The sequence below is a fragment of the Sycon ciliatum genome, chromosome 7 (assembly GCF_964019385.1).
Source record: "Sycon ciliatum chromosome 7, ocSycCili1.1, whole genome shotgun sequence".
Classification (NCBI taxonomy): Eukaryota; Metazoa; Porifera; class Calcarea; order Leucosolenida; family Sycettidae; genus Sycon; species Sycon ciliatum.
Window position 1 is genome coordinate 33,744,991 of NC_088649.1, and position 24,878 is coordinate 33,769,868.

Sequence of the window (24,878 nt, forward strand, 5' to 3'; positions counted from 1 at the left end):
CGTCACCAATTGCTGTAAGCTCTCCATGTGAACAATTCGAATTCCTGATGGAATATCATCGCAATCCTCTTCAGACCAATCTCCATCGTTATCACACGAGGCATCACTGGATAAAAAATCAGCTGGAAGATCAGAGTCATCTTCTACGCCCTCACCAGCTCCATCAGCCTGCGACTCGTGTTCGCTTTCACTCCCCTCAATTGGCTCAAATACTTCAGGATTTGAGACGAGCTTGGACGTAACTCTAGGAAATTTGCTTTTCCTTGGCCTGCTGAGCGACCTTCGTTTGTGTTCATCACCCGTCTCCTGACCAAGTAGCGCCAGCACAACAACTCAAGCGCAGAGCTCCAACGTCGCTGACAAACGCTCGTCGCATTGGCAAACAGTTTGAGAACAAAGAATTTTTTTATCATTTTTGAAAATACAATTGCGTGGGTTGAGTGCAGGCCAGCCAGGCCAGCTAGCTTGGGCCAGGCAGGCGCTGCATGTGGCGATCGCGACACTCAGCCCAGCTCTAAACTGGTTTTAGCTGGACAGATAGAGTGAATCAGGCCGAGATTGGCAAGGATGCGCTGATATTGTACAGAAACCCTCTCGAAATAGATTGACATCGATCAGCTGATCAGTGCAATTTTGAAATTTTGACGGGTATTTTCAGTTTTTGAAGGGCCATATCTCTGCTTTGGCTGGTTCGAATGCCAAAAAAATCCATTTGTAGACCCTTTGGTATTCCTTCTTTCAGAAAAATCACAGTTGAAGCAGTTCCCGTGAAATTGATATTTTGGCTAAATCTGACACCCGTTTTCCAGTACTGCTACCTTGTTGGTTTGCCAACTATCTCAGCCATCGAACCCAGCAAGTGCGCATTGGAACCCAGGACGGACCCTGTAATGCATGCACATGCGGTGTTCCACAGGGATCCGTTTTAGGACCAATCTTGTTCAGTGTCTACACGCGCGGCATACCAGAGGTTGCTGGTGACGTGCCCACAGTACAGTTTGCGGATGATATTGGCTTGTACTTCAGCCACCGGCTGCCTACTGAATGCTCCGCGGCGCTTACCCGGGCAGTATCTGCAGTGGCTGACTGGCTAGAGGATCGCAACCTCATCCTGAACTCCACGAAGAGCCAAGTTCTGAGCATGCACAGTGAAGCCATTCCTGTAAATTGCAATGGGACTAGTTTGCCAGCAGCAAGCACTGCGAAGTACCTCGGAGTTCTGCTGGACAGCTCCCTCAACTGGCAGAAACACGTGGACAGCATCGCCAAGAAAGTATCCCAGAAGATCGGGGCGCTCTGGCGATCTAGGCGAGCATTAAGTCTGAAGGCCCGTACACAGTTCATGAAGTCCATCATCATGCCTGATCTGCTGTACGGGTCGACAGCATTTTTCGCCTGCCTGCGACAGGAGCAAGTCTCTCGCAACCGAGCTGCCAGGGCAGTGTTTGGCCAGCCACCCCGCTCTCATGCTCAACCCCTCCTGACCAGCTTGCAGCTCTACAGCATTCAGGAGCTGCACAAGCAGAAGATGCTGAGGTTTGTGTGGCGTTGCCAGCACAATCGAGCCAGCCCAGCCCTCCAGGACAAGTTTCGAAGTGCTCATGGAAACACCACCCGCCTCCAGCAAGGACAGGGTTTGCGCCTGCCGCTAGCCCGGTCAGCAGCAGGGACATCCCGTCCATCGCACTGTGGTGCCATCCTCTGGAACACCCTCCCCAGCGAAGTTCGCCTACTCAATCGTCCCAGTGAATTCGCCGTAGCTGCACTGCCCTTCACGCTGGCGGGCTAGATCTGCAAACTTCGTGAATTCTCCCGCCTTCTGTGTTCACAGTCCCATACTCCCCTTGGAGTAGTCTGCACGGCGCTGCTGCTGCTGTTGCTGTTGTTGTTGTTGTTGTGTCGTTGTTGTTGTTGTTGTTGTTGTTGTTGTTGTTGTTGTTGTTGTTGTTGTTGTTGTTGTTGTTGTTGTTGTTGTTGTTGTTGTTGTTGTTGTTGTTGTTGTTGTTGTTGTTGTTGTTGTTGTTGTTGTTGTTGTTGTTGTTGTTGTTGTTGTTGTTGTTGTTGTTGTTGTTGTTGTTGTTGTTGTTGTTGTTGTTGTTGTTGTTGTTGTTGTTGTTGTTGTTGTTGTTGTTGTTGTTGTTGTTGTTGTTGTTGTTGTTGTTGTTGTTGTTGTTGTTGTTGTTGTTGTTGTTGTTGTTGTTGTTGTTGTTGTTGTTGTTGTTGTTGTTGTTGTTGTTGTTGTTGTTGTTGTTGTTGTTGTTGTTGTTGTTGTTGTTGTTGTTGTTGTTGTTGTTGTTGTTGTTGTTGTTGTTGTTGCTGCTGTTGCTGCTGCTGCTGCCGCTGCTGCTGCTGCTGCTGCTACAGCAGCTACTGCTGTGTCTGTAGTTACAGCCCCTCTCGTTGTCAGGAAATGTTTGCTTGGGCTACTTCTCATCCAGTTGACTTCTTATTATGACTTTGTACGTTATAATTTTGTTGAGCTCCGGTTTTCCCCTTCATTCTAACTCAAGTGCAGTTTAGCGTGTATTGGCTTGTGATTTCCTTTCTTCTGTTTGCTTGGCATTTTATCGCTCCACAGGCACCCTCGGTCTCAGGTGCTCTCACATTTGTGCAATTGTTGATTTTGGTCCTGAGTTGTCCTCCCTGCGCTTTGCTACCGTCCTCCTCCTTCCTCCACCTATTTTTTCTTAATTGGCCTCATTATGGCATTCGCTTCCATGTAATTGGGCTTGTAGCCCGTGTGTACTTGCGAATTCAAATAAAAATATACATACATACATACATACAAATACAGGCAAGGGAAAAGGAACAGGAACAGTGGATTAAATACAGTAAGAAGGTAGTAAAACAGCGCAAAAAAAGAAAGAAAGAAGATAGCTAAAGTAAACAGCGAAAATTGCAATAATGACACAAAGGTGCAAATGCGAGAAAACTCAATAAGCGCGACATGTAGTGCGACAACAAGAGACAACCACTGGACAAACATGTAACTAACGAGGTTTTGACGACCTACCTAACAGCCTAAGTGTGAATTTGATTTGTTTCTGCTTGCAAAGGTCTTCTTTCTTTCTTTTTTTTGCGCTGTTTTACTACCTTCTTACTGTATTTAATCCACTGTTCCTGCTCCTTTTCCCTTGCCTGTATTTCACCTGATGAGAAGGCTTGAAAGTATACTTGTGAAGACAAAAACTTTCAAGATGTTTGTAATGAGCCTGAAGTGTGTTCTTTTTTATGAGTATTATCGCATTTTTGTCTCAGAGGAAACTGTTTAACAGTGCGTTTGATGTGACTATGGGGTATTTCGATGGCGCCGAGGTGTGCGAGCTGGTTGGCGCCTTTCTACTCTCTGAGCTGAGCCAGCACATAGACCAGAGCTCAGTTGGCCTTTATCGTGATGACGGATTGGCTGTCGTACGCGATATGTCGGGCAGTGCTGCTGATCGTCTCAGAAAGACCATAGGTACTGTATTCCAACAACATGGCCTGAAAATGACGATCGACGTGAACATGAGAGTGGTGGACTTCCTAGATGTCACATTGAATCTTGACACTGGAAAGTACAAGCCATTCCGGAAGCCGAACAACACACCACTGTATTTAAGCACGAGGTCGAACCATCCCCCAATGGTACTGAGAAACCTCCCTAAGGCGATTGAGCGGAGAGTGTCAGATGTATCAGCCGATCAGCAGACGTTCGACGAGGCGGCGCCGTTATACCAGAACGCACTGAAATCTAGTGGATTCGCTTCAACGATTGAATACCAGGAGAAGGCGACACGTGCTACAGGAAGGAACAAAAAGAACCGTAGGAGGAAAGTGATATGGTTCAACCCGCCTTTCAGCAAGAATGTGAGCACGAATGTGGCGGCCACATTCTTGCGATTGGTGCAGAAGCACTTCCCTGCGAATTCAAAGCTGCAAAAAATATTCAACAAAATAACGTCAAGGTTAGCTACAGTTGTATGCCCAACGTAGCCACAGTGATAAACGGGCACAACAAGATGCTACTCAAGCCGAAGCGCATCGAAAGCCATGTAACTGCCGAGCAACCGGAGTGCCCGCTGGACGGCCGATGCCAAGCGCAAGAGGTCGTTTATGAAGCGCACGTGGGGAAGACAACGAACAGAAGGTGTACATTGGATCAACTGAGCCACCATTTAAGAAACGACACTATAACCACAAGTCGGACATGAACATCCAGTCAAGGAGGAACAACACGGAGCTGTCCAAGCATGTATGGCGGCTAAAAGAGACGAACGCACCGGTCACCATCAAGTGGAGGATTGCTGAGCAAGCTAAAGGGTACAGCAACGTCAGCAAACAGTGCAACTTATGCGTGACGGAGAAATTCCGCATCATCACCGCCGACAGGAGCACCCGCCTGAATAAGAGGAGCGAGTTAATCTCCAAATGCCGTCATGCCAACAAGTTTCAACTCAGCAGGGTAACGTGATGAACGACAAATGCAATTTAGGCCTTGGCGGATAATGCTCGAAAGGGTGGCAGATTCTGCTTTTTTTGCACCGAAATTGGCAGAACCGTACAAACATTATGGCGGGCAATTCCTCGAATTCTGCTCCATTTCTTTATCCACATACCAAACATGCATGAAACTTACCAGAAAAAGTACCGAATTCTGCCAATTTTTCTGCCGGCATTATCCGCCAAGGCCTAAAATGCATGAGCCACGCCAGGCTGGGGGTGGCTGTTTTGCCCGTCGGGGCCGGGGGGGGGGGGGGTGGCGGTCGGGGCTGGGTTCCGCGGGGCGCGGGAATGGTGAGCACTCCCCAGGGCTCATGGCTCACGCGCTTTGGCGGGTCTTGGCTTCTGTCGCCGGTTTTCCGATGCCTTGGCGGGTGTGGTAGTCACCCCCTTGCCTGGCGTGAGTGATTCCCACAACACAATCCCCATCACCTTTTTTACCACCCTAGGCCACAATGTGATGTGTAACAATGCAGCACAAATCTGTACTGATGTGTTGCCAGAAAATCGCGCTGTTTCTCTACCCTGGCTATGCTCTATAATTATACTCTCAACATCATTTTCTCTTATAATCACGCTGATTTTGTCATCCCTTTTCCTCGCGCTATTGAAATGTACCTCCATCACCTTTGCCCCCTTCTCCCCTTCTCCGTATATATTTCTAGTGATTGTTAGTCTTGGTCATATGCTGTCTGATGAAGTGTTTTGACACGAAACTCGGAGTTACAGCGGAAAGAGACTTGTTTGATTCATTCCTGTGTAATAATAACATTATTATTTGTTCACTAGTTTGAGGGAAAGAGACAAACGGGAAAAGTCTGAAGAAAAAATTGACTGTCACCACCAGGACTCGAACCAGGGACCCTCGCTTGTAGCTAGCGATGCTCTAACCACTGAGCTATGGTGTAGTCGTCATCCCAGTAGTTGTAATAATCTGTTTTGAATAGGGCGGTCACACAGGCCAAAAAAAAGGTAGGGCCTTTTTTACAGGGTAGATCTACGCAATGAATTGTTGAATAGATGAACGGAAGTTTCTGAGCAAGGAGATTGTGCCAATATCAGCAGGAAGCGCATTCCAACGATCAGAACCAAGAGAGCTAAGCGAGTATAAACCATAGCGGCGAGAAACTAAAGGAAGAATAAGTGACAAAGTGGACTGAGAGCGTGTACGGGCTGAGGTTTGTGAAGTGGCAGTGCGAGGGAGGAAGCAGGCGAGTCGAGAGCAGTGGACAGCACAACTTATGGAGGGCTCGAAACACCAGTACAAACAGGCGAAATTGATATCTAAGGGAGATAGTAGCGAGATAGTTCCTAGCTAGAACAAGAGAAGCATCGCAGCACTTCGGGTAGCCAAAGACAATCCGAACAGCACGGTTAGAGATACGATCGCGTCAGAAGTCTCTGTTGGCGGCAAAGGTCCAGCGATTTCTGAGAATACAGATGTAATGTCTGCAATACTAGCTCCAGGCTCACGGCTGACTTTCGTTCTGCCAAGTAGGCTGTTCATAGCGCTCCACTGACGTCTAGGGTTCCGTCTGTGTTAATGAACTCGGCCTGAAAGTAATTGGCTTTCTTACGGCGCATAGCATGGTGATTTTGCACTGTAGGCGAAGCGCTCGGAAAGACTGGATTCGCTGCTGGTCACCCGGCTGTTTCAGCAGGAGTCTATGAGCTCGTTTTCTGCGGTAGAGCAGTTTACGTAGCTCGTCGCGTCGTCGACCCATGGTGCGGGTTTATACTAAATTTTATTGTTTTTATTTATTTCACCTTCCCGTGGCCAGAGAATTTAGGCCAATATGGAGGGAGGGGGGCGGTAGCCAGCCATGGCAGTAAACAAAAACAAAGCAAAAACAATAAATATTACACATTACTGGAGGCAAAGAGAAACAAATCTGGATGGAGAATTAGCAACACGAGCTTCATGTTGGCCTTGAAATCATTTAGCGTACAAGACGATTTTACTGATAGAGGCAGGGCCAGCCAGAGAGAATAGGCAGCGAAAAACGGAGATCTGGTATAAGCTGATGTTTGGGCTTTAGGTAAAGTGCAGGGATTGCGCGTAGGACGAGTGGGAAGAAACCAGTTATATTGACGCAAGTGTGGCGGGGCTTTGTCAAGACGAATAGAATGAACAACAATACACAGTTTTCGATCCGCTTGACTAGAGATAGGGAAGGTGTTAACCATATTATCATACAGCTCGGCAGGATGAAAGTACATGTATGATGGTTTGCGGAAAAGGACTTTGAGTATCCTCTTATTGTGGACTTCCAGGGTACTCATTAACGATTTACTTAGTAGGGATGACCAGGCGGTTGAGCAATAGAGAAAAATGGGGAGAAAAATAGCAATGATAAAAAAGGCGAATGCATTCAAGCGGTAGGTGGGAGCAGTGAGACACGAGGTAGCCAACAGCTTTACTGACTTTGCTACAGATATAGTCGACATGTCTACTAAACGATAAGTCAGAGTCAATGACCAAACCAAGATGCTTGTGTTGTTTTACCACTGTGAGGTCTGTGAGGGATCCGGGAAGAGTGAATGCATAGGTTGGCTCTGAGTTCGGCTTTCGTTCTCACAGAGTGTATTCTGTAACCTACTGTTCTTCATTATTGTCTTTAGTGATGGCAAGACGGCCTGACCTCGTCCAAAGGCCCTGCGGAAGCAATTCACTGCCCTCCACGTTCATATAGGGGCTTATTTCACACATTTTACACAAAATGGCAAAACACCCACTATTTATACCGACGTGGCAGGGAGAATTAAATTATATGCACCAAATTTTCTGGTCAAAGTTGATCTACGATAAACTGGCTCTCATTTGCCACCACCCATGCTTCGATACAGCCATCCGGAGCAGAGAAGCAGCCAGAAGTGACCACATACGGTACCTTAGGCCTGTGGGGATTGCCCTATTCATTAATAATATTAGAAAAACAAATTAGGAGTATAATCGATGCAGACATGGCCAGACAACAACGAGTTCATGGAATTTTTAAGGATTTTTATGTTACTCAAAATCGATTTTCGTGTTCCGCTCATCAGTGAATAGTATCGGAACTGAGGGTACTGTGTACAACAATAGAACATTTTATAACAGCATAATTAATTAAAAGTGTGAACAACAAAGGAAGTGCTACAGCATTACATAATAGGTGTCAAACATAGTGTCGTTGTTGTCTGGCCATGTCTGCATCGATTATACTCCTAATTGCACTAATAAAATTGCTTTCTCCACGCCGACTCTTTAGAAAAACAAATTTTACACATTTGTTAAAAATGCCAAATGTAAAAAAAAGCCAAATCACCTCGTACTTCTAGGCCTGTAGCAAGAGTACATAACCCGGGCCGGGGGGTTATGTACTCTTGCCTGTAGCTGTGCGACTGAGCTGCCCTGTTCAAAATTTAATATTTTTATACTCGGATGTTGAGCCATAAATAAACGTAGACAGGAAAAGGACATATGGATACGAGTTGAGAGTAACTCTCCATCACTGTAACTGGATACTATATACAGTCAGAAAGTGCAATAACTAGGCACAAAACTGACAAGAGTACTGAGACATTCGACGTCCTGACACCTAGCTTCAACACATCTCCGTAGCGCTAACCGACAGCCTTCCAACTTGGAAGGTTCAAGGTTATGGAAAAACAAAAGAGGAGAAGGCAAGCGCAACGAAAACGAGCAAAAGCTACAGTCCCAACGGAACACAGAATGTCGATTGTTACTGGACGATGACGAGACCAGTACGATATTTGACAAAGCGGTCTAACTACAATTCGAAGCAGCAAAGCAGCACACCACCCAACTTGGGTGGGTCATAAATATCAAAGATAAGTAAAGAAAGGGGAAGCTTTGCGAAAACGAATTGTACAAGCCGAAGGTATTTGACGACTCCCTGGTCCTTTTCCTTTCTACATTAATTTTTATAAATTAAATTTACTTGTTACTTTAGTTTTTAGGGGTTAAAGGTCAAAGGTCACACTGTACTGTCGAGCTCACAAGCGAGCATGATATTAAAGTGTTCCCAAAATGACGTCAATCGTCAGGCGCGCGGGAAAGCCGCGGAGTTGGCAATATTATTGCATATAGGTCGACGTTTTGTACGGGACGCGAGTCACGGATCCACGCGCAATGCCACGCTTGCATCCAGTATTGGTATTCGATGTTCCCTTCTGGGATCCAAATCCTTGGTGTGGCGCGCGTGGCATGGAAGTCAACTCCATCCAGTCAAGCCGGTTGCCCTGGTTGTTTCATGTTTGTCACGCGTTACCCTATTTGGAATGACGATGGCGTCCTGATATCGCATGCCGTGTTTGGGCAATGCACAAGATGGATGCGGTGCCAGATCGGTATTTTGCACAACGCAGCCTCCGACGTGTTGGTGGTGCGATGCCGACCACTGGCACCAGTGAATTGAAGCTTCGAAGGTAGAGGCATCAGAGAACCTGGATATTTACCTTCTACATTCTGTGTTGGAGACGTGAATGAGTCAGCCTGGAGCTGGCTAGTTCCCTGTTGCCCACATGGATCGAGTAAGCCGCTTGGCGGTCGACCCGTTTTGCGCTTTCTTACGAGAGCTCTCTTGGATCTAGAAAGATCTACTGAGGACTAATAATCGCAGTGGCATGAGCTGGTTTCTCTGTCCATCAGCCAAATGGTAGTTATTTTTTGTAGTGTTGACGGTGACACACTCGTCTCGGGCGCTGTTCGGCGGCCGCGTTGGTCTTGGCCGTTCCGGAATTGAGCAGATCAGTCTTCATTCCAGTTCGCTTGGCGGCGTTTGCTCGACGATTTTTTCGCTTCGTCTCCGCAAAGTCCAGTAAGATGTTACATTTGTTTGATTGTGATTGTATTTTTTGTATTGTTTGAAGATGAAGTCGCATAAATTTAGTGCGATTGCGAAGTATTACCAAGCCATTTTACCAGCAGCTCATAGCCACTCACTCGTACATGCCAGCTGTGCTTGCCTCGAGTCGTCTCGTATCTGTTAGGAAATTCCGACTGCATGCGATTTCTTTTCATTGCTGCAGCACGTTCTTGATGATATTTATTTCCACCTGGAAACATGGTTGACTTCACATCCTTCTTCTTCTTCTTCTTCTTCTTCTTCTTTGGTCGACGGTAGAAACTTGATGTCACCGCGGCAGTTGTCAGCAAAATCGACCACCCGGTCATGATAAAATGATAGTCTCGATACACATACCGTACCTGTGCACAGTTTGGCTAGCGAAAGCTTTCCTTCGAACTTCGAAGTGTTATGCGTAACTCGAGAGGGTGTTTTATAGGGGGAAATGAGGTGTCTATTGGCGGTACGGTTTCAACGAAGAACACAGTCAGTGCTTACAGGTAGACCCGGGTCGAAGATAAGAAAAGGGCCGCGATGGGGAAGGGATCTATTATAAGTAGACAGTAGATTTTGCTCTAGACTTTTCTCCCTACTGGAGGCAGCCAAGCACATGCACAACCACTCAATGGAACTCGGATAAGACGTACCCCCATGGGCAGCAGGAAAGTGTACGTAGTATCCGATGTACTTCTTATCCATCATACTTCAGATCACTACACATGTGGTCTGGACATTTTTCTGTCCCCGGGGAAAATCACGATTCTGCAGCCGCGTTTTTTCCCGTGTTTTTGCGATTTTTTAAAGGGGAAGTTAACCCTTTTATATGTACTGAAAAAATGTACACAGACTGAATTTGATCTCGACTCACCTCAAATTCCATAATTATCCGGGTCATAACTTTAGTCTCCTTTTGACGATTTTTTCAATCTTGGGCTTCCTGGAAAGCTCGTCGCAATAGGAACACATTGAGCCCACGCTTGCCACCACGAAAGTCAAAACGCCAGCGCTACAGCCCAGCGTCTTAGCAGCAACGCCAACATTCCGACAGAAGTCGTCTTGCATCAGCCATTTCGCTCTCCTTGCTCGTAACAAGTAACTGTTACTTCAAAAAAAATTAAGAAGCTGCCACGAGTCAGTTTGCCATTTTTGAACGTGTTTCTACGTCACTGCATGCCCATAATGATGGGGAAATCCCTCATTCAAATCTGCGCGAGCGGCTATTGAGCGACATTTGCCGCGATTCGACTTTCGAGCTTCGTAACTCTGGAACCACACATCGGAGCGCTTCAGCGATTATTTCAATGGACAGCTGGGAGTTTTCTCTTCGACCTACATATTTTAGTTTTCGGATATAACCCAGAAATGACTGAGTTACGATCGATTGAAATTTTGAAAAGTTTCGATCCCAAGGGATCGAAAGTTGTACAGTCCGTACACAAAGGGTTAAAGGCAAAAATCAAAATTTCACCAGTTGTAGTCTTCGGGGTGCTGAGTCGAATGGTCTTGGTCCGAGAAAGCTGAGACGCTCCCTTCCTACTTGAATCCCAATCGAACTCGCGCACTTCCACCGAAACTGGGTAACTGCGCCCTACTAGATGGGGATTTGTATGCAAAATGTCACTAAAAGCGCCATTTCGTTCTTATAAAAGCACGGATGACCGCGATTGGCCCATATGTTGTAGTCTTTTGGACGCTGAGTCGACTGGTTTTGGTCCGAAAAGGCTGCGATGCAGCGTTCCTCCTTTATTCCCAATCGAACATGGTTGAAGAAGCGGTCACGTGCTCCTGGGTGCCCAAATCACCTGGTCACCACGCCAGCAGGCGACAACTTTCACACCAAGGTTCAACTCGAGTTCAACTCGAGTGACAGGACTGCACCCAAAAAAGGTCAAACAGGCTAGTAAGTTGTACCCTGCAGGCACAGTGACCAGGTGACTGGTACATGGTGTACGCAGGAGCACGTGACCGCTTGTTCAACCATGTTCGATTGGGAATAAAGAAGGAACGCTGCATCGCAGCCTTTTCGGACCAAAACCAGTCGACTCATCGTCCAAAAGACTACAACATATGGGCCAATCGCGGTCATTCGTGCTTTTATAAGAACTAAATGGCGCTTTTAGTGACATTTTGCATACAAATCCCCATCTAGGGCGCAGTTACCCAGTTTCGGTGGAAGTGCGCGAGTTCGATTGGGATTCAAGTAGGAAGGGAGCGTCTCAGCTTTCTCGGACCAAGACCATTCGACTCAGCACCCCCATGACTACAACTGGTGAAATTTTTATTTTTGCCTTAACTTCCCCTTTAAAAGACCGCGTTTTCCGCGATTTTCCCGCGTTTTTGAACTTTTTTGTTGCACTACACGTACACACAGTGCACTGTTAGGTCAGCAATGTCTCATCGTGGCGGCTTTGTACTCAAATATGACGAGTGCTTACACCAGAGACTTGTAACTGATTGATTTCACTACATACTCAATGAAAATTGCCTCGTATCAACTGCAAACTTGCCGCATATCAATAATATTCACCGCATGTTTACCGCATATTTACCGCAAATTATGCCATATGCCGCGTTCCCCCCCCCCCGCGTTTTTTGCGATTTTTTTCCGCGATTTTCCCCGGGGACAGATTTTCCGTACTAAGCACGAGTATGTCTCATCCGAGTACGTACTAAGTGAGTTCCACTTTATCTGTGCGCGTTGCAAGATTGGGAAATGATGACTTGAACCACCGTCAAAAGGGTATTTGGTTCTTACACGGTTATGTACTGTGCATGTGTAGCTAGTGCCCGAAGAGATTTTGGAGAGCCAGGAAAGAGGACATAGTTTACCGTTGCATAGCACACCGCGAAGTTCATACTACGGGGTGAGAAGCGTGTCTCCTACCATACCGACAAGAGTACATAACGGCCAAGAGTGCGCAGCGTTACAACAATGGCCTAGCCGGTTGTCTCTGTTCTCTCCATCTGTGTGGTGTTTTTTTAAATTTATTTTTAAATTTATTTTACAAAGACCACTTAAATGCCAAACATGAGATGCAGCTAGTGTTGAGCACTCTAGGTAATTTGGGAACTCTCGCCAGTGTAACCCCCGAGAATGTGTAACTCCAGCTATGGAATCTGCGACGGCAGAACTTCACGTCACGAACCCGTACACATTTTATTGCACCCTGTGCATGATAGATGCATGGTTGTATGCAACCCTGCTTTGGGTTCAACTGTCCTGTGCGTCGCTTTGCACTGTTTGCCAGCGTAACCTTTTTGAATGGCATGTTACGTGATGTGATGTTCTGCCGTGGCAGCACTGAGTAGAGATTGTGCAGGCAGTTGCCCATTCTTGGGGGTTATGTACTCTTGATGCCGGGGACAGTGAATGGGGTCCGTGCGTACGCGCCAGTACATTTTGCATCCGAAGGCGGACATCTGCAGTGGACTTCACAGTTAACGTTTGTTGTCACCTAAGCAGCTGATGCCATAGTCCCGGCCTACCAACGGTCTTTTGGAGGATGCAGTGCATTTCAATGGGGATATTTGCAGCTATATCCGCTCATAGAGATCTCCTGGTTATATGCTCGTGCTCGTATGTATGCGTATTGTCTCTGTTTCACTTCCAAGACCAACTTTCTACACTTCTGTTTACACACACACGCACGCACGCGCGCACACACACACACACACACACACACACACACACACACACACACACGCACACAACCACACACACACGCGAATGTGACGTAAATGTGCATAATGGTTATACTGTCAGGTGATGGTTGATGGTTGAAGCTGACTTGAGGGAACAGCCAATTAGTCTAATCGTGTGTGTATGTGTGTGCGTGGGTGTGTCCTATTCCGATGTACTCCATGTGGTGTAGACCAGGTGTGCATTGGGGGGTCGATTCACGTGGCTTCGCCAGTTGTGTGGATTAGACAGTTATCTGGCGCTTGTCTTGATCTGTTTCAATCAGAATCAGATCCGCTATCGTTGCTCATGAAGAGAAAATCTGTGGGTGCACATCCAGTGCATTTGCATTTGCGTGCTTCTCTTGCGACGGGCGTATACATGGTACATGGGTGTGCGCGTGCATATGTGCGTGCGAGCGTGTGGATGGGAGTGGGTGCACGTGTGTAAAACATTAAAAAAATGAAAATAGTTATTCCGTGACTGGCCAGAAAAAGCCACTTCAATCAGCTGTGTGACGTAGACCATGCAAACTCTAGTGTTGGCCAATTAATCAGCCTTGCAAGCTGTTGAATTGTGTAATCCCAGCACAAGTCAGCTTGTTCGCTATCGCCGCTTCATCTATGGGCATGTGCAGAGTGTATGTGCGTACGTGTACGTGCGTGTGTATGCAAAGTTTAGCAAGTAAATAATCAGAAGTTTCCCTGTGGGGAGATCCTGTGCTCATAACTTAAGGGGTCGTCTGTAAATATCGAACTTTTTTCACCAAACAAATTAATTATCTTAGTTAACGTAAACAATGTTGACATCTACATGCATAATACAACAAAAGTCGCAAGGGTGTCACTGCTCCCACGGCCATGTACATGTATCAATGTTTTCTGAAACGAAATTGCTCAACCCCCTCCCACCCCATAACGATTTTTTTTCGTTGAAAAAAGTTCGATATTTGTGGACGACCCCTTACGTCTTGGTCATTCAGTCATTCACATCGCCATGATGTCCGGCCACCGCTGATATGTCAGGGGTGAAATCCGCAAGGAAACCTGCATGTGACTGAGTGGCAGAGCTTGAGAGAGGCTTTTCTAATGCTGTTTGTTTGTTTGCTGGTGTGTGTGATGTTTAGCACAATGCAACGCGATCACGTGATGATGGCAGCACCGCGCCAGTCGCCGTGCGCCATGCTCTCCACCACGACGACCACACACCACAGGCCGGGTAGCGCTGAGTGCACCAGCAGCTCTGCCTCCTCGTGCTCGCCAAAGTCCACCGCCCTGCACCGCTCGCCCGTGCAGCGCTCGCCGGTAGCCACGGTCGGTGAGGTGACGTCCGGTTTCAACACCGTCGGCACCGCTAGAGATGGGTAAGTGGAATACGCCGACCAGTCATACGTTTCAGTACTTAGTTCTTCTCTGCATGTACTCTATATTATGCAGAAATATTTGTGTGGAATTTGATTTCGTCTTTTTCGTCCGAGGACCTTTTGGACTAAATTTAATGCCGGACTAATGTCGATTTGAAACTCGGATGCTGAGCCATAAATAAACGTAGAAAGGAAAAGGACATATGGATATGAGTTAAGAGTCAGTTGTGTGCCTAGTTATTGCACTTTCTGACTGTATATAGTATCCAGTTACAGTGATGGAGAGTTACTCTTAACCCTTTAAGAGCCACAGGAAAATTTCAAAATTCTGCATTTGTTCGTGTTCTTTGGATCATAGCTTCAGTTCTACTCACTCAATCCTCACAATCTAGGGCTTCCTGGAAAGGTCTCCGCGAGAGGAAGAGAATGAGGTTGATCATGATTGCCAGCACACCGTCTAGCCAGCGATATATCGCAGCGATAGTACGAAAAATGCCCCAAATGCGTCCAATTGCGTCCCGCTCCAGATATTTCATTTTTACTCGATCGTGGAGTTCCAATTTTTTTCGCTGTGTACTCTTGACAATATCAACAGTGAAACCCGTGCAAATTCGAGTAAACCAGCGTGACGAAAAGTCTCAAAATTCTCAATACTAAAGTCGCACTGCGCGCTTTTGAAATTGCCGCGATCGCGGCTCAGCTTACGAGTGATTTATCTCAGGAACCGTAGCTCGCAGTGCTTCGCGGATTGTTTCTCCCGACAGGTGAGAGTTTTCTCTTCGCCCTGGATATTTCGATCACTGGATTTGAGCAAGATTGGACTGAGTTACGATCTTTTGAAGTTTTGCATTTGAATGCGTCGTTTACGACGCATTCAAGTATGGGGCGGCTCTTAAAGGGTTAACTCGTATCCATATGTCCTTTTCCTTTCTACATTTATTGTCGATTTGTCCAGCTTTTCTATACACCCTAATGATCCGTGGACGAAATTTTCAACCGGACAAACTCCCCGTTTTTGGAGCTGGACGAAATTATTGACTGACGAAATTTTCTTTCTCTACAGTACCTCATGCTTCGCGTTTGAAGTTTTTATCATAATCATTAATTCATAAAATTCCATCATTCGGTGAGAGTCAGCCGTTGGCTGGTGAGAAGGCACCATTGCCTGTTTGCTGGGTGAAATAAAATGAAGAATACCACACCCCATACCAGGTTATGGCGTACACGACTCGCAACCCGCAGTAGCTCCACTGGCCTTTTCTGGTTTTAATAAGTATAAAATTGTTCGGTATAAAATAACTTGACTGGTTTTGTAGATGGGTAAGTAGAATACGACGGGCCATCTCAAAGGTTTTTATTGTCCTCAAAACGCACAGTTCCCCCCCCCCCCCCTCTCCCCTTTCCAAACGCTCATCCATTATGTCCCGGAGTACACAATTCATCATAATAATTATTATGCCAGCATAGCAAGCTGTGTTCATTTCCGGGAGGGGGTTACGGCAAGAACGATGTTCGTTGTAGGGATGCCAGACCCAGCCATGATGCTGTGTAGGAGTTGCATTATTTGATAGAAAGTATATTTTCACAGTTAAAGATTTACCCAGATGGAGAGCCAAGGAGAAAGACCAAGGAACAACAAGTTACGCTATACTGTCCACTAACACCACCAGTTACTAAACAACGTCAGTACCGTCGGTCAGTGTCGTGCAATGTTGTCGCATGAGCTGATTGTTTAGTAACTGGTGGTGTTAGTGGACAGTATAGCATAACTTGTAGTTCCTTGGTCTTCTTCTTTTGTATAAGTTAAGATTTAAGAGTATTATTTTGTGGAGCTTGAGTGGATACATATTCCTAGGTTTGAATCCCAAGATGTACTCTGTTTTTATACCTAAAGCCTTCCTCACACTATGCCGATAGTACTTGTCGGAAACTTGTACGTGACAACACAGTCCACACCAGGCGGTTTTCGCGCCTATCTAGAGGTTTGTTTTCGCGCCGATTCCATATCGGCCGAAAATAAGTCTAGTGTGGACTAGGCATACGTCTTCATAACCGTGTGTTTCAGTTTTTCGAGTTTTTTTTCATTGCTATCAGGTTCGGCCTCATTTTCTCTGTGCTGCGCTGATGAGTCCACAAAGGACGGAGCAGTTCTGTCTGCAGATTGAGCAACCGTGTGTTTCTTGTGTCGTTTGTGTCATGCATGCGTGTGTCTGCAGGTCTTCTTTGTACAACCATTCGTCCGGCGAGAAGACGAGCAGTGACGACCAGTTCAGCTCGTCTCAGTTCAGCTCGCGCCAGCAGAGCCCCTCGAGCAAGCTGCGCAGCCCTTGCTTGAAGAAGGGCTCGTCCTTCTCCAGCAGCATCACCTCCGGCGGTATCAGCATGCGCTCGTCGGTCAGCCACAGCCGCGAGTCGAGCGACATGGCGGACGCCACGTGGCGAGCGCGCATGCACCGCTTCCACAGCGTCAGCAAGAGCAACTTAGCGCAGGGCCTGTCTGGCCAGTCCTCCCTGGACAGCCTCTGCAGCCACTCCATCGTCAGCCGATCCGACTCCAGCATCTCGAGCAGCATAGCCGCGCATCTGTCGCACAATGCCTCTAAGAACAGCCTGGACTTCCCCTGGAAGCCGTACAACGCGGCACAGCTGCACAATGAGCAGCAGCATCATCAGCACTATCCGCGGACCCAGCAGCAGCAACAGCAGCAGCAGGGACTGCGTCACCAGCCCTCGTTTCCCCTACAGCAGCGTTGCTCGCAGCCGCTGGAGACGCGGCCCCGCGCCGCCACTGTAGACCGTGGCGACCGATACCCGCGCTATCAGAGCAGCAGCTGCACCCAGCTGCATGGCATTGGCGATAACACGGCTCTGGGTGACGTGCTCGACGGCTCTCTGACTGATCGCCTCGGCAAAGGCAGGCACCGGTCGCGCCTGGCCCGCGCCTGGCACAGACTCACTCCCGGCGGTGGCGGTGGTGGTGGCAGCGTACGCAGCACCAGCAACAGCTCTAGCTGGAACAGCCTCACGGCCAAACGGCGCTCCGTGCCGCAGAGTCCTCGCTCCGCTAGCTTGTTCTCCTCGCTGCCCTCGTCAAACCAGACGAGTGTGGATTCGAATGGCAGCACGTCGATTGTGGGCACGGCGTTGCGCGCACGCTGGGCCAGGAGTAGATACAGTGATAGCACAAGTGGAAGCGGCAGCTGCACCAGTCGTAGCCCGTCGGTCAGAGCTGCCAACAGCCTCACCAGCATCAACGACCTCTGGACATCGCAGCTCTCCTACCAGCACCAACAGCAGCAGCCGCAGCAGCAGCAGCAGCAGCTGTACCACAAGCGCCGGCTGCTGCAGAACCATAAGCGGCAGCTGTCTCAGCCGCAGCTCCGCAACGCGCCTCACCGCGCGCTTGCTCACACGGCGTCGGCCGCTGTATCGCCGCGCCACGCACAGTCCCTTGACAGTATGATACACCTGCCGCTGGAGGGCTGCTGCCACGTCAAGATACGCCACGACCCGTGCGAACGCCTGCCGGCCGTGCGCCAGAGCTCGTCGAGTAGCAGCGAGGAGGGCTCAAGTCTTCCAAAGACCTTGACCACCGCCGCTACGCCAGTGCAGGATTCGCCCTGCCTGGCCCCGAACAGCGCCGAAGTGTGCGGATCGTCGACGGAGACGCTGTTCCATCGCGCCGCCGTCGACTCTACCGGCAGTGCCGGCGCCGCCACTGCCAAGACGGCGAGAAGCGTTTCGCTGAGTGACGGTGGCGGCAGTGCCGAGTCGCCCGCACTGCGGCAGTCGCCCGCGTCGTCATCCCCGTCCGTACGGCTACGTAGCCAATTGAGTGTTGGCAAGCTGGCCGTGTGTGACGATCAGCCGGAGCAGAAGCACCGCTGCCTGTCTGCCGAGGTTGCCTCGCTCTCCGGAGACTCCGAAGACGAATCTCGAGGTCCTTCGGCGCCCCCGGCTATCGTGTCGCGCGTTCGAGGGAAGTCAGAAGGCGCTGACAAGGACGACATCAGCATCCCGCTCGGCCGCACTGTCACCAAGCGTGATTCCAAGCACGCCGAACTCAAGCTCGCGCCCGCTGCCATTGCATCGCTATCTCACAAGCTACACAGATCAGACCCGTGCATCTGGTACGCCGTTGACGGCAAGGCGAGAGTCTGCGCCAACAGCTTCAGCATGTCGCCGTGGCTTCCCATGCAGGACGGCAGTTCGGCGACTCTCAGCTCGCGCAAGAGCAAGGTGAAGAAGCTGTGGCGTACGGTGCTAGTCGCCCGACGTATCATTCCCCGCTCCTCAAACCCGGCAGTTAACCATGGCAACGGGGCGAGTGATCCGACGATCGATCGGCAGAAGAGTTCTCGCTCTTCCATCTTCTCCTCCAGGAGGAGCGTTGCCGTTGGCGACAAAGATGCGCACGCGGCGCACGATGATCAATGCTCGTCATCGCGAACTCCACTCGCAACCAGTTTGTCTCGCAGTATTGCCGGATCGAGCGGCAGCAGCGCTATCGCCCCGGACAGCAGCAACACCATTGGCAGTTCTCCTGCAGCTACTGCTGCCGATCGGCAGGTGGACGCGGCACAGACGTTGCCGCCGGAGAGCCTTGAATCCGTGACCAGCACGCACAACAAGAACTGGCGCACGTCGGAGCATACTCTGTGCGGCAGTGTGAGTTCGGTGCCAACCGGACCTGGTTCTATCTCCGGCTCCGCCTCCGGGCCACAGTCCGGGCATAGCTCGCAAACCCATCACATTACCAGCATCGTGGCGGCGATGAAGAAAACAAGGGGTGGTGGTGGCGGTGGTGGTGGCAGAGCGGGGTCAATGTCCCCTATGGAGTCTCGCCGACACATGTCGATCTCGCTGGCCGACTTCCGCGCCTCCTGCCTCACCGGCCCGACGGCGGAGAGCAGTGCTCCGCGTGGTGGAACGTTGAGCGGGCGTGTCAGCAGAGCCCTAGGTGCGTGGGGCATGTTGTCGCGCAAGGACAGTAAGAGCGGACAGATGCATCAGGTGCAGTCGCTGGAGCATGTCGTGCAGAGCTCCGCCACCGCGGCGACGACTGCCACGCCGTCCAAGCAGACACGCTCGTCGTCCGTCAGCGCCATGAAGTTCGGCCGACGGTCTCACTCGCTGGCCGAGACGGCGGTGTCGACCAGCAGCCTGTCCTCCGGCCTGCACCGCCGCTCCGACTCCATGGCATCGACGCAGAGAGGTAGTCGCCCGTCGGTGTTCTTCCGCTCCCTGGGGCATGCCAAGCGTCTTTTTCGCCGTCGCCTGACCAGCCGCGAGTCCAACAACGGCTCGTTTCATAGCGGCAGCAGTGCCGGGCGGCGTAACAACTCTAACTTGACGGACGACTGGCCGCTTGACCCTACGCAATCCAAGGCCAGGGTTTCCGGCGGTAGTGACGACGTCTTTGCAGATTCCGCCGGTGAACAGCAGCACAGCGGTAGCGCTAAGCCAGCCGCCGTAGTGGCGCAGCCCCCCGATACGGACAATAACCTGCAGTTTGGCATGTCGGCGAGCAAGAGCTCGTGGTCTCACTCGTCGTCGGATGCCGCTCCCTCCACGTGCTACAACCCCGGCCTGGACGATCTTGGACTCAGCTACACTCTGCCGGCCAGCACTAACCGCAGTGGCAATCGGCAGCAACACCTGGCAACGTACCAGAACATGGGCTTTGCTCAGTTGCAGGATCCCGAGTGTTTGTTGCCGGACGACGAGGACCCCTGGACCGATAGCCCACACCAGCAGAGCAAGGCACGTGGGGCCAAGACGCGCATTGAACGCTTCGAGGAAACGCGAGGTTCGCCTCCTCAGTCGGCAGCCGAAACGTATTCCGATGCAGCCGAGCAGAGCTCCCCGCCTCGTACCAGGAGCTCGAGTAGAGATCTCGCGGCAACAGCAGTGCCTCCACCAGCTCCAGCTCCCCCAGCAGCAACGAAGGCAACGGCTGAAGAAGTAGCGGCCGCCGCAAATGCCAAACCCAAGGCGTCGCAGAAGAAGAGGTCGAGCATCACCTCCACCTTCCGCCGCGGCCTGCTGAAGCGTACGTCTTGGACGAGCAAATCCGACCTTGGCTTGGCGGCTTCCTCCAAAGCTAGCACTGGTACTTCACGACAGAGCATCCCAGAAGCAAGCGGCGACGCCAAGCAAGCCAAGTACACCAACATGCAAGAGGAACTGACGTCGGAGATTTCAAAGGCGAGAAGCCGCTTGCGCTCCACTCGCACCCTGCCCAACATCAAACAGACCGACGAGGACGGTAGCCATGATCAGACTTCTACTCCGCTACCACGCACAAAGCCAGCGCTACCAGCAGTGATAACGCGCAGAGAACAGTCGAGTGCCGCCGCCGAAGACGCCACCACCATCGCCGTGACGGTCATCACTGCGTCCTCCTCCACCGCACTGCTCAAGCAGAAGTTTGAGCAAATGGCCAGCGTAAACGCGGTGCAGCCGCAGAAGCTGCGCGGATCTGGTGGCTCCGTGCGCCCGCAGACCCAGTCGTCCACTAACGCAGCAACGTCCTTCGGGGCGAAGAGCGGCGGAAACTCGACATCGGGCACGGTCGCACGCTCCCAGTCGTCCACCGCAGGTCTTCGCAAGACCCAATCCATGGGCTTTGCCGCCTTGAGTATGGATATGAAGGCCAGGGCCATTAACGATACGTTTGGCAGTGCCACTGGTATGAAGGGTATGCAGGCCTCCGCCGCCAGTACAGCTAGCAGCCGCGCTGCGCTAATGCGCAAGCAGCGCGCAGCAGGCGGTGGACAGCAGGGCAGCACTGATACCAACAATAACACCAACGGTGGAGCGGCCGGTTGTGGTGGCTGCACTGCCTGCACCGTTGGCCACCGCGCCGCCGCATCCGCGTCCACGACGACGACGACTCACGCCGACAGTGCTACTGCTGGTGGTGCTGCTGGTGGTGGTGGTGATGGTGACCATGGAAACGGTGGCGGCGGTGACCAAACCGCGATAACGGCTGCTTCCAGCACCGCCGCCGCCAGCACCATAGCCCATCGCACGGTGTCGGCGCGCATGCGACTGGGCAGTCGCGGCTCGTCCATGCGGGTGCGGGCCGGCGCTCGCGAGCGCATCACGCGCCAGCAGTGCAAGGACCTGATGGCGGGCAACTACTCGTCACGCTTCCAGACCAGCTCTGCCTCTGGCTCCGGTGGCAAGGGCGCACCCGCGGAAGGACACTCGCCGCTAAGCAGAGCGAAAAGCGTCGGACCGCCGATGGCAATATCGGAGCAGGGCGGTGATGATGGCGATGCCAACAACAAACCCAACAACAACAACAACAACAACAGTAATAGTAACGGCAGCAGCAGCAGCCACAGCAATTCAAACGCAATGCTGCAGAAATTGGCTAGTATCGACGACGCGGCTAAGAGTAAGAGCCCCGTTAACAGCACTCTGGGTGATGATGGCGGTGTGGAGATAGCTTTGTAGACTTCGCACAAGAAGAGCGAACACTCACCCAGTGGTGTGTTTTCATCTCCACAAATGATGGTGCCCTGGAATGGACGGTGGCTGCAGCGTCTGCCCTGTTTCGATCGTCTGCCCTGTTTCGATCGTCTCCAAGTACAAGACAAGCCCGAGCCTGTCACGTTGCTCTCTCTGTGAGTAATTCAAGGGCAGGACTCGTGGCTATGGATGGCCTGGACGGTCCGTCGTGTTCGATCTGGCCGTGCGCTTTTCGCTGCCCTCCGCGCCGGTGTGTGTGTGTCATTCTCAATGCCCCATCCTTAGTGCATTACAGTGTCCTTCTAGCCTGGTCTGCGACTGTGTTGCGTGAGGTGCTGACACCGGAGAAGACAGCTTCTGCTCCACTGCCATGCCGTCATCTAGAGCTTTGTGAAGCTTTGCACATTCCTCACGAGTCTTGCCAATTGTTCGTGCAGTTCTTTTTCCTATCAGGGCTGGCCCCCTTGTGCGCGTGTGTGTGTGTGTGTGTGTGTGTGTGTGTGTGTGTGTGTGTGCGTGTGGGTGTGTGTGTGGGTGTGTGTGCACGCATGTGCATGTGTCTCACTTTTGGTCGTCTAGATTCCTTTTATAATTTTATCAAGGAGAATCTCTGTAGGGCCCTCAAGACAGTTGTCTCCCCAACCGGACAGGATCATCCATAGACGCAGTTTGAATAGTTTGATTAAACTTCCCCTCTCTTTCCCCCTCTCGTCCAGCTTATGAATTTCTATTTTCCAAAGACAATATTTACTGACCTCCCCTCTCCTCTCACGGGTCTGCCATCCTGTATAATATGGCGGTGACTCGCGCCGAATTTGTGCATCATCCCCGCTCAGTTGTCATGCCCAACGCGCAGAATTGCACGAGCGTGCACACCGCACTCGCATTCTCGCATTCACAGGCGCTGCGCAAGGGCACCCTTGGCGATCATCATGTCTTTTTTTTCCCCGTCGCTGTCTATTCTTGAGTATTTTTTTTGCATCGCATTTTTTGATTACCACCTTTCCGTACTATATTATTCACAGTTTCACTAGCCACATGTACAAATGCTCTCCTGCACGCACACAAGTAAACACAAACGCACGCACACATGTACACACACACACACACACGGACACACACACACTCCCCTAAGTCGGGGGCGTACTACTTCACTTCCTATTTTTTTCATCCGTATTGTGCTTGTCTGTACAAAGTCATGATGGCTGGTGTGTGTGTGTGTGTGTGTGTGTGGTGTGTGTGTTTGTGTGTGTACATGTGCTGGTATGTGTGTGTGTGTGTGTGTGTGTGTGTGTGTGTGTGTGTGTGTGTGTGTGTGTGTGTGTGTGTGTGTGTGTGTGAGAGGGGGGGGGGGGGATCGATTTGAGGTTTGACTGACCTGGATCCATGGAGTGAGTATTGAAGTGTTTTTGCACGACGCCTTTTCAGGCTTTTGTGACAATTTGTCATTAATTTTTGACTCTTTGAGGTCCACTGAGTTTGCGCATTGAAACCCTGGCAGGGAGACAGTCTATCCTTGCTGTCGTCATCTGGTTATCTACAAAGACAAGAGGTTTCATGTACTCTTGACAAAGACTATACGTCTCTATGGTAACGAGTGCAGTAGAACAGAACTCGGAAGAAGACGTCCACTACAACAAGAAAACCTCTCAGAGTCAGAAAACAAAATCCAAGAAAGGAAAAAGCTCGAAAGGTTCATCTGAATCACCACGACCAGATCTGATCTGAAGCATCGGAAATGACGTCAACGGCCTACCCACAAAGAAAACATGCGCGGCATTGCGCGCTAAATAAGGGGTCGTCGCAAAAGTGTTTTGTCGTCCCTGAAACGAACATGATTCATTTAATTTGGGGGGGGGGTGTAAAGGGGAAGTAAAGGCAAAAATAAAAATTTCACCAGTTGTAGTCTTCGGGGTGCTGAGTCGAACCACTTGTTGACCACTTGTTCAACCATGTTCGATTGGGAATAAAGGAGGAACGCTGCATCGCAGCCTTTTCGGACCAAAACCAGTCGACTCAGCGTCCAAAAGACTACAACATATGGGCCAATCGCGGTCATCCGTGCTTTTATAAGAACGAAATGGCGCTTTTAGTGACATTTTGCATACAAATCCCCATCTAGTAGGGCGCAGTCACCCAGTTTCGGTGGAAGTGCGCGAGTTCGATTGGGATTCAAGTAGGAAGGGAGCGTCTCAGCTTACTCGGACCAAGACCATTCGATTCAGCACCCCGAAGACTAATAATAATAATTCGCGGGATTCGCGTTGGCATCGCTTGAATGTTCAGAAACACACAAACTAGCCTTCGCTTCCGCAGGCCACCACTATGCCTATGCCGTGTACACCTTAGTGGCAAATGCAGACCTCCCCGAAGACTACAACTGGTGAAATTTTAATTTTTGCCTTAACTTCCCCTTTAATTAACCCAAGAGTATCTGCCTATCTGTGTTTGTCTGTGTAACTCTCCAGCTGTCTCCCTGTCTTGGTCTGTCTCTGCTTGTTTCTCTATGTTTGTCTGTCTTTTTCCGTTTGCCTGTCTTCTTGGCCCTGTACTTATGTCGCTGTTTCTCCGTTTGCTTCTCTTCTTCTGTCTCTCTTTGTCCCTATCTCAGTCTCTGTGTCTTCTTCCTTCTCGATCTGCCTCTCCCTTTCTCAGTTTTTTTTCTCTCTGTCTCTCCCTAAGGACCCTCTGTTTCTGGCTCTCTGAGTCTTTGTGTCTGTCTCTCCTTTTGTCATTCATTATGTGCGTCCCTCTGTTTCTGTCTCGGTCTTTCTGTGTCTGATTGTCTGTCTCGGTCTGTTTTCTCCTCAGTCTGCGCTTTGTCTGTTTGTCTCTGTCTCTTTCTCTCTGAGTCTGTGTCTCTGTCTGTCGCTCTTTATGCACATCCCTCTGTTTCTGTCTTTCTGTGTCTGTCTGTCTCTATCTCTCTACCAGCCGCTGTTCTACACATAATGAAATTGTGTGGCACCGCGCACGTGGCTATGCGTGGGACATTCACACACACGCACACATACACACACACATT

At 50.1% G+C, this 24,878-nt stretch overlaps 2 protein-coding genes across 2 annotated transcripts; both read left to right on the top strand.

The window, feature by feature from the left end:
• The first annotated feature begins 1,141 nt into the window (after window positions 1-1,141).
• On the top strand, window positions 1,142-1,789 carry LOC135821872 (uncharacterized). The gene has a single exon (XM_065334873.1). The coding sequence runs from the start codon at window positions 1,142-1,144 to the stop codon at window positions 1,787-1,789; it is 648 nt and encodes a 215-aa protein (XP_065190945.1).
• A 7,177-nt stretch (window positions 1,790-8,966) lies between these two features.
• On the top strand, window positions 8,967-23,027 carry LOC135821377 (uncharacterized). The gene is made up of 3 exons (XM_065334448.1): window positions 8,967-9,305; window positions 14,138-14,374; window positions 16,591-23,027. Exons 2-3 carry the CDS (start codon window positions 14,142-14,144, stop codon window positions 21,836-21,838), a joined length of 5,481 nt encoding a protein of 1,826 aa, XP_065190520.1. The 5' UTR covers window positions 8,967-9,305; window positions 14,138-14,141; the 3' UTR covers window positions 21,839-23,027.
• Window positions 23,028-24,878: the final 1,851 nt, after the last annotated feature.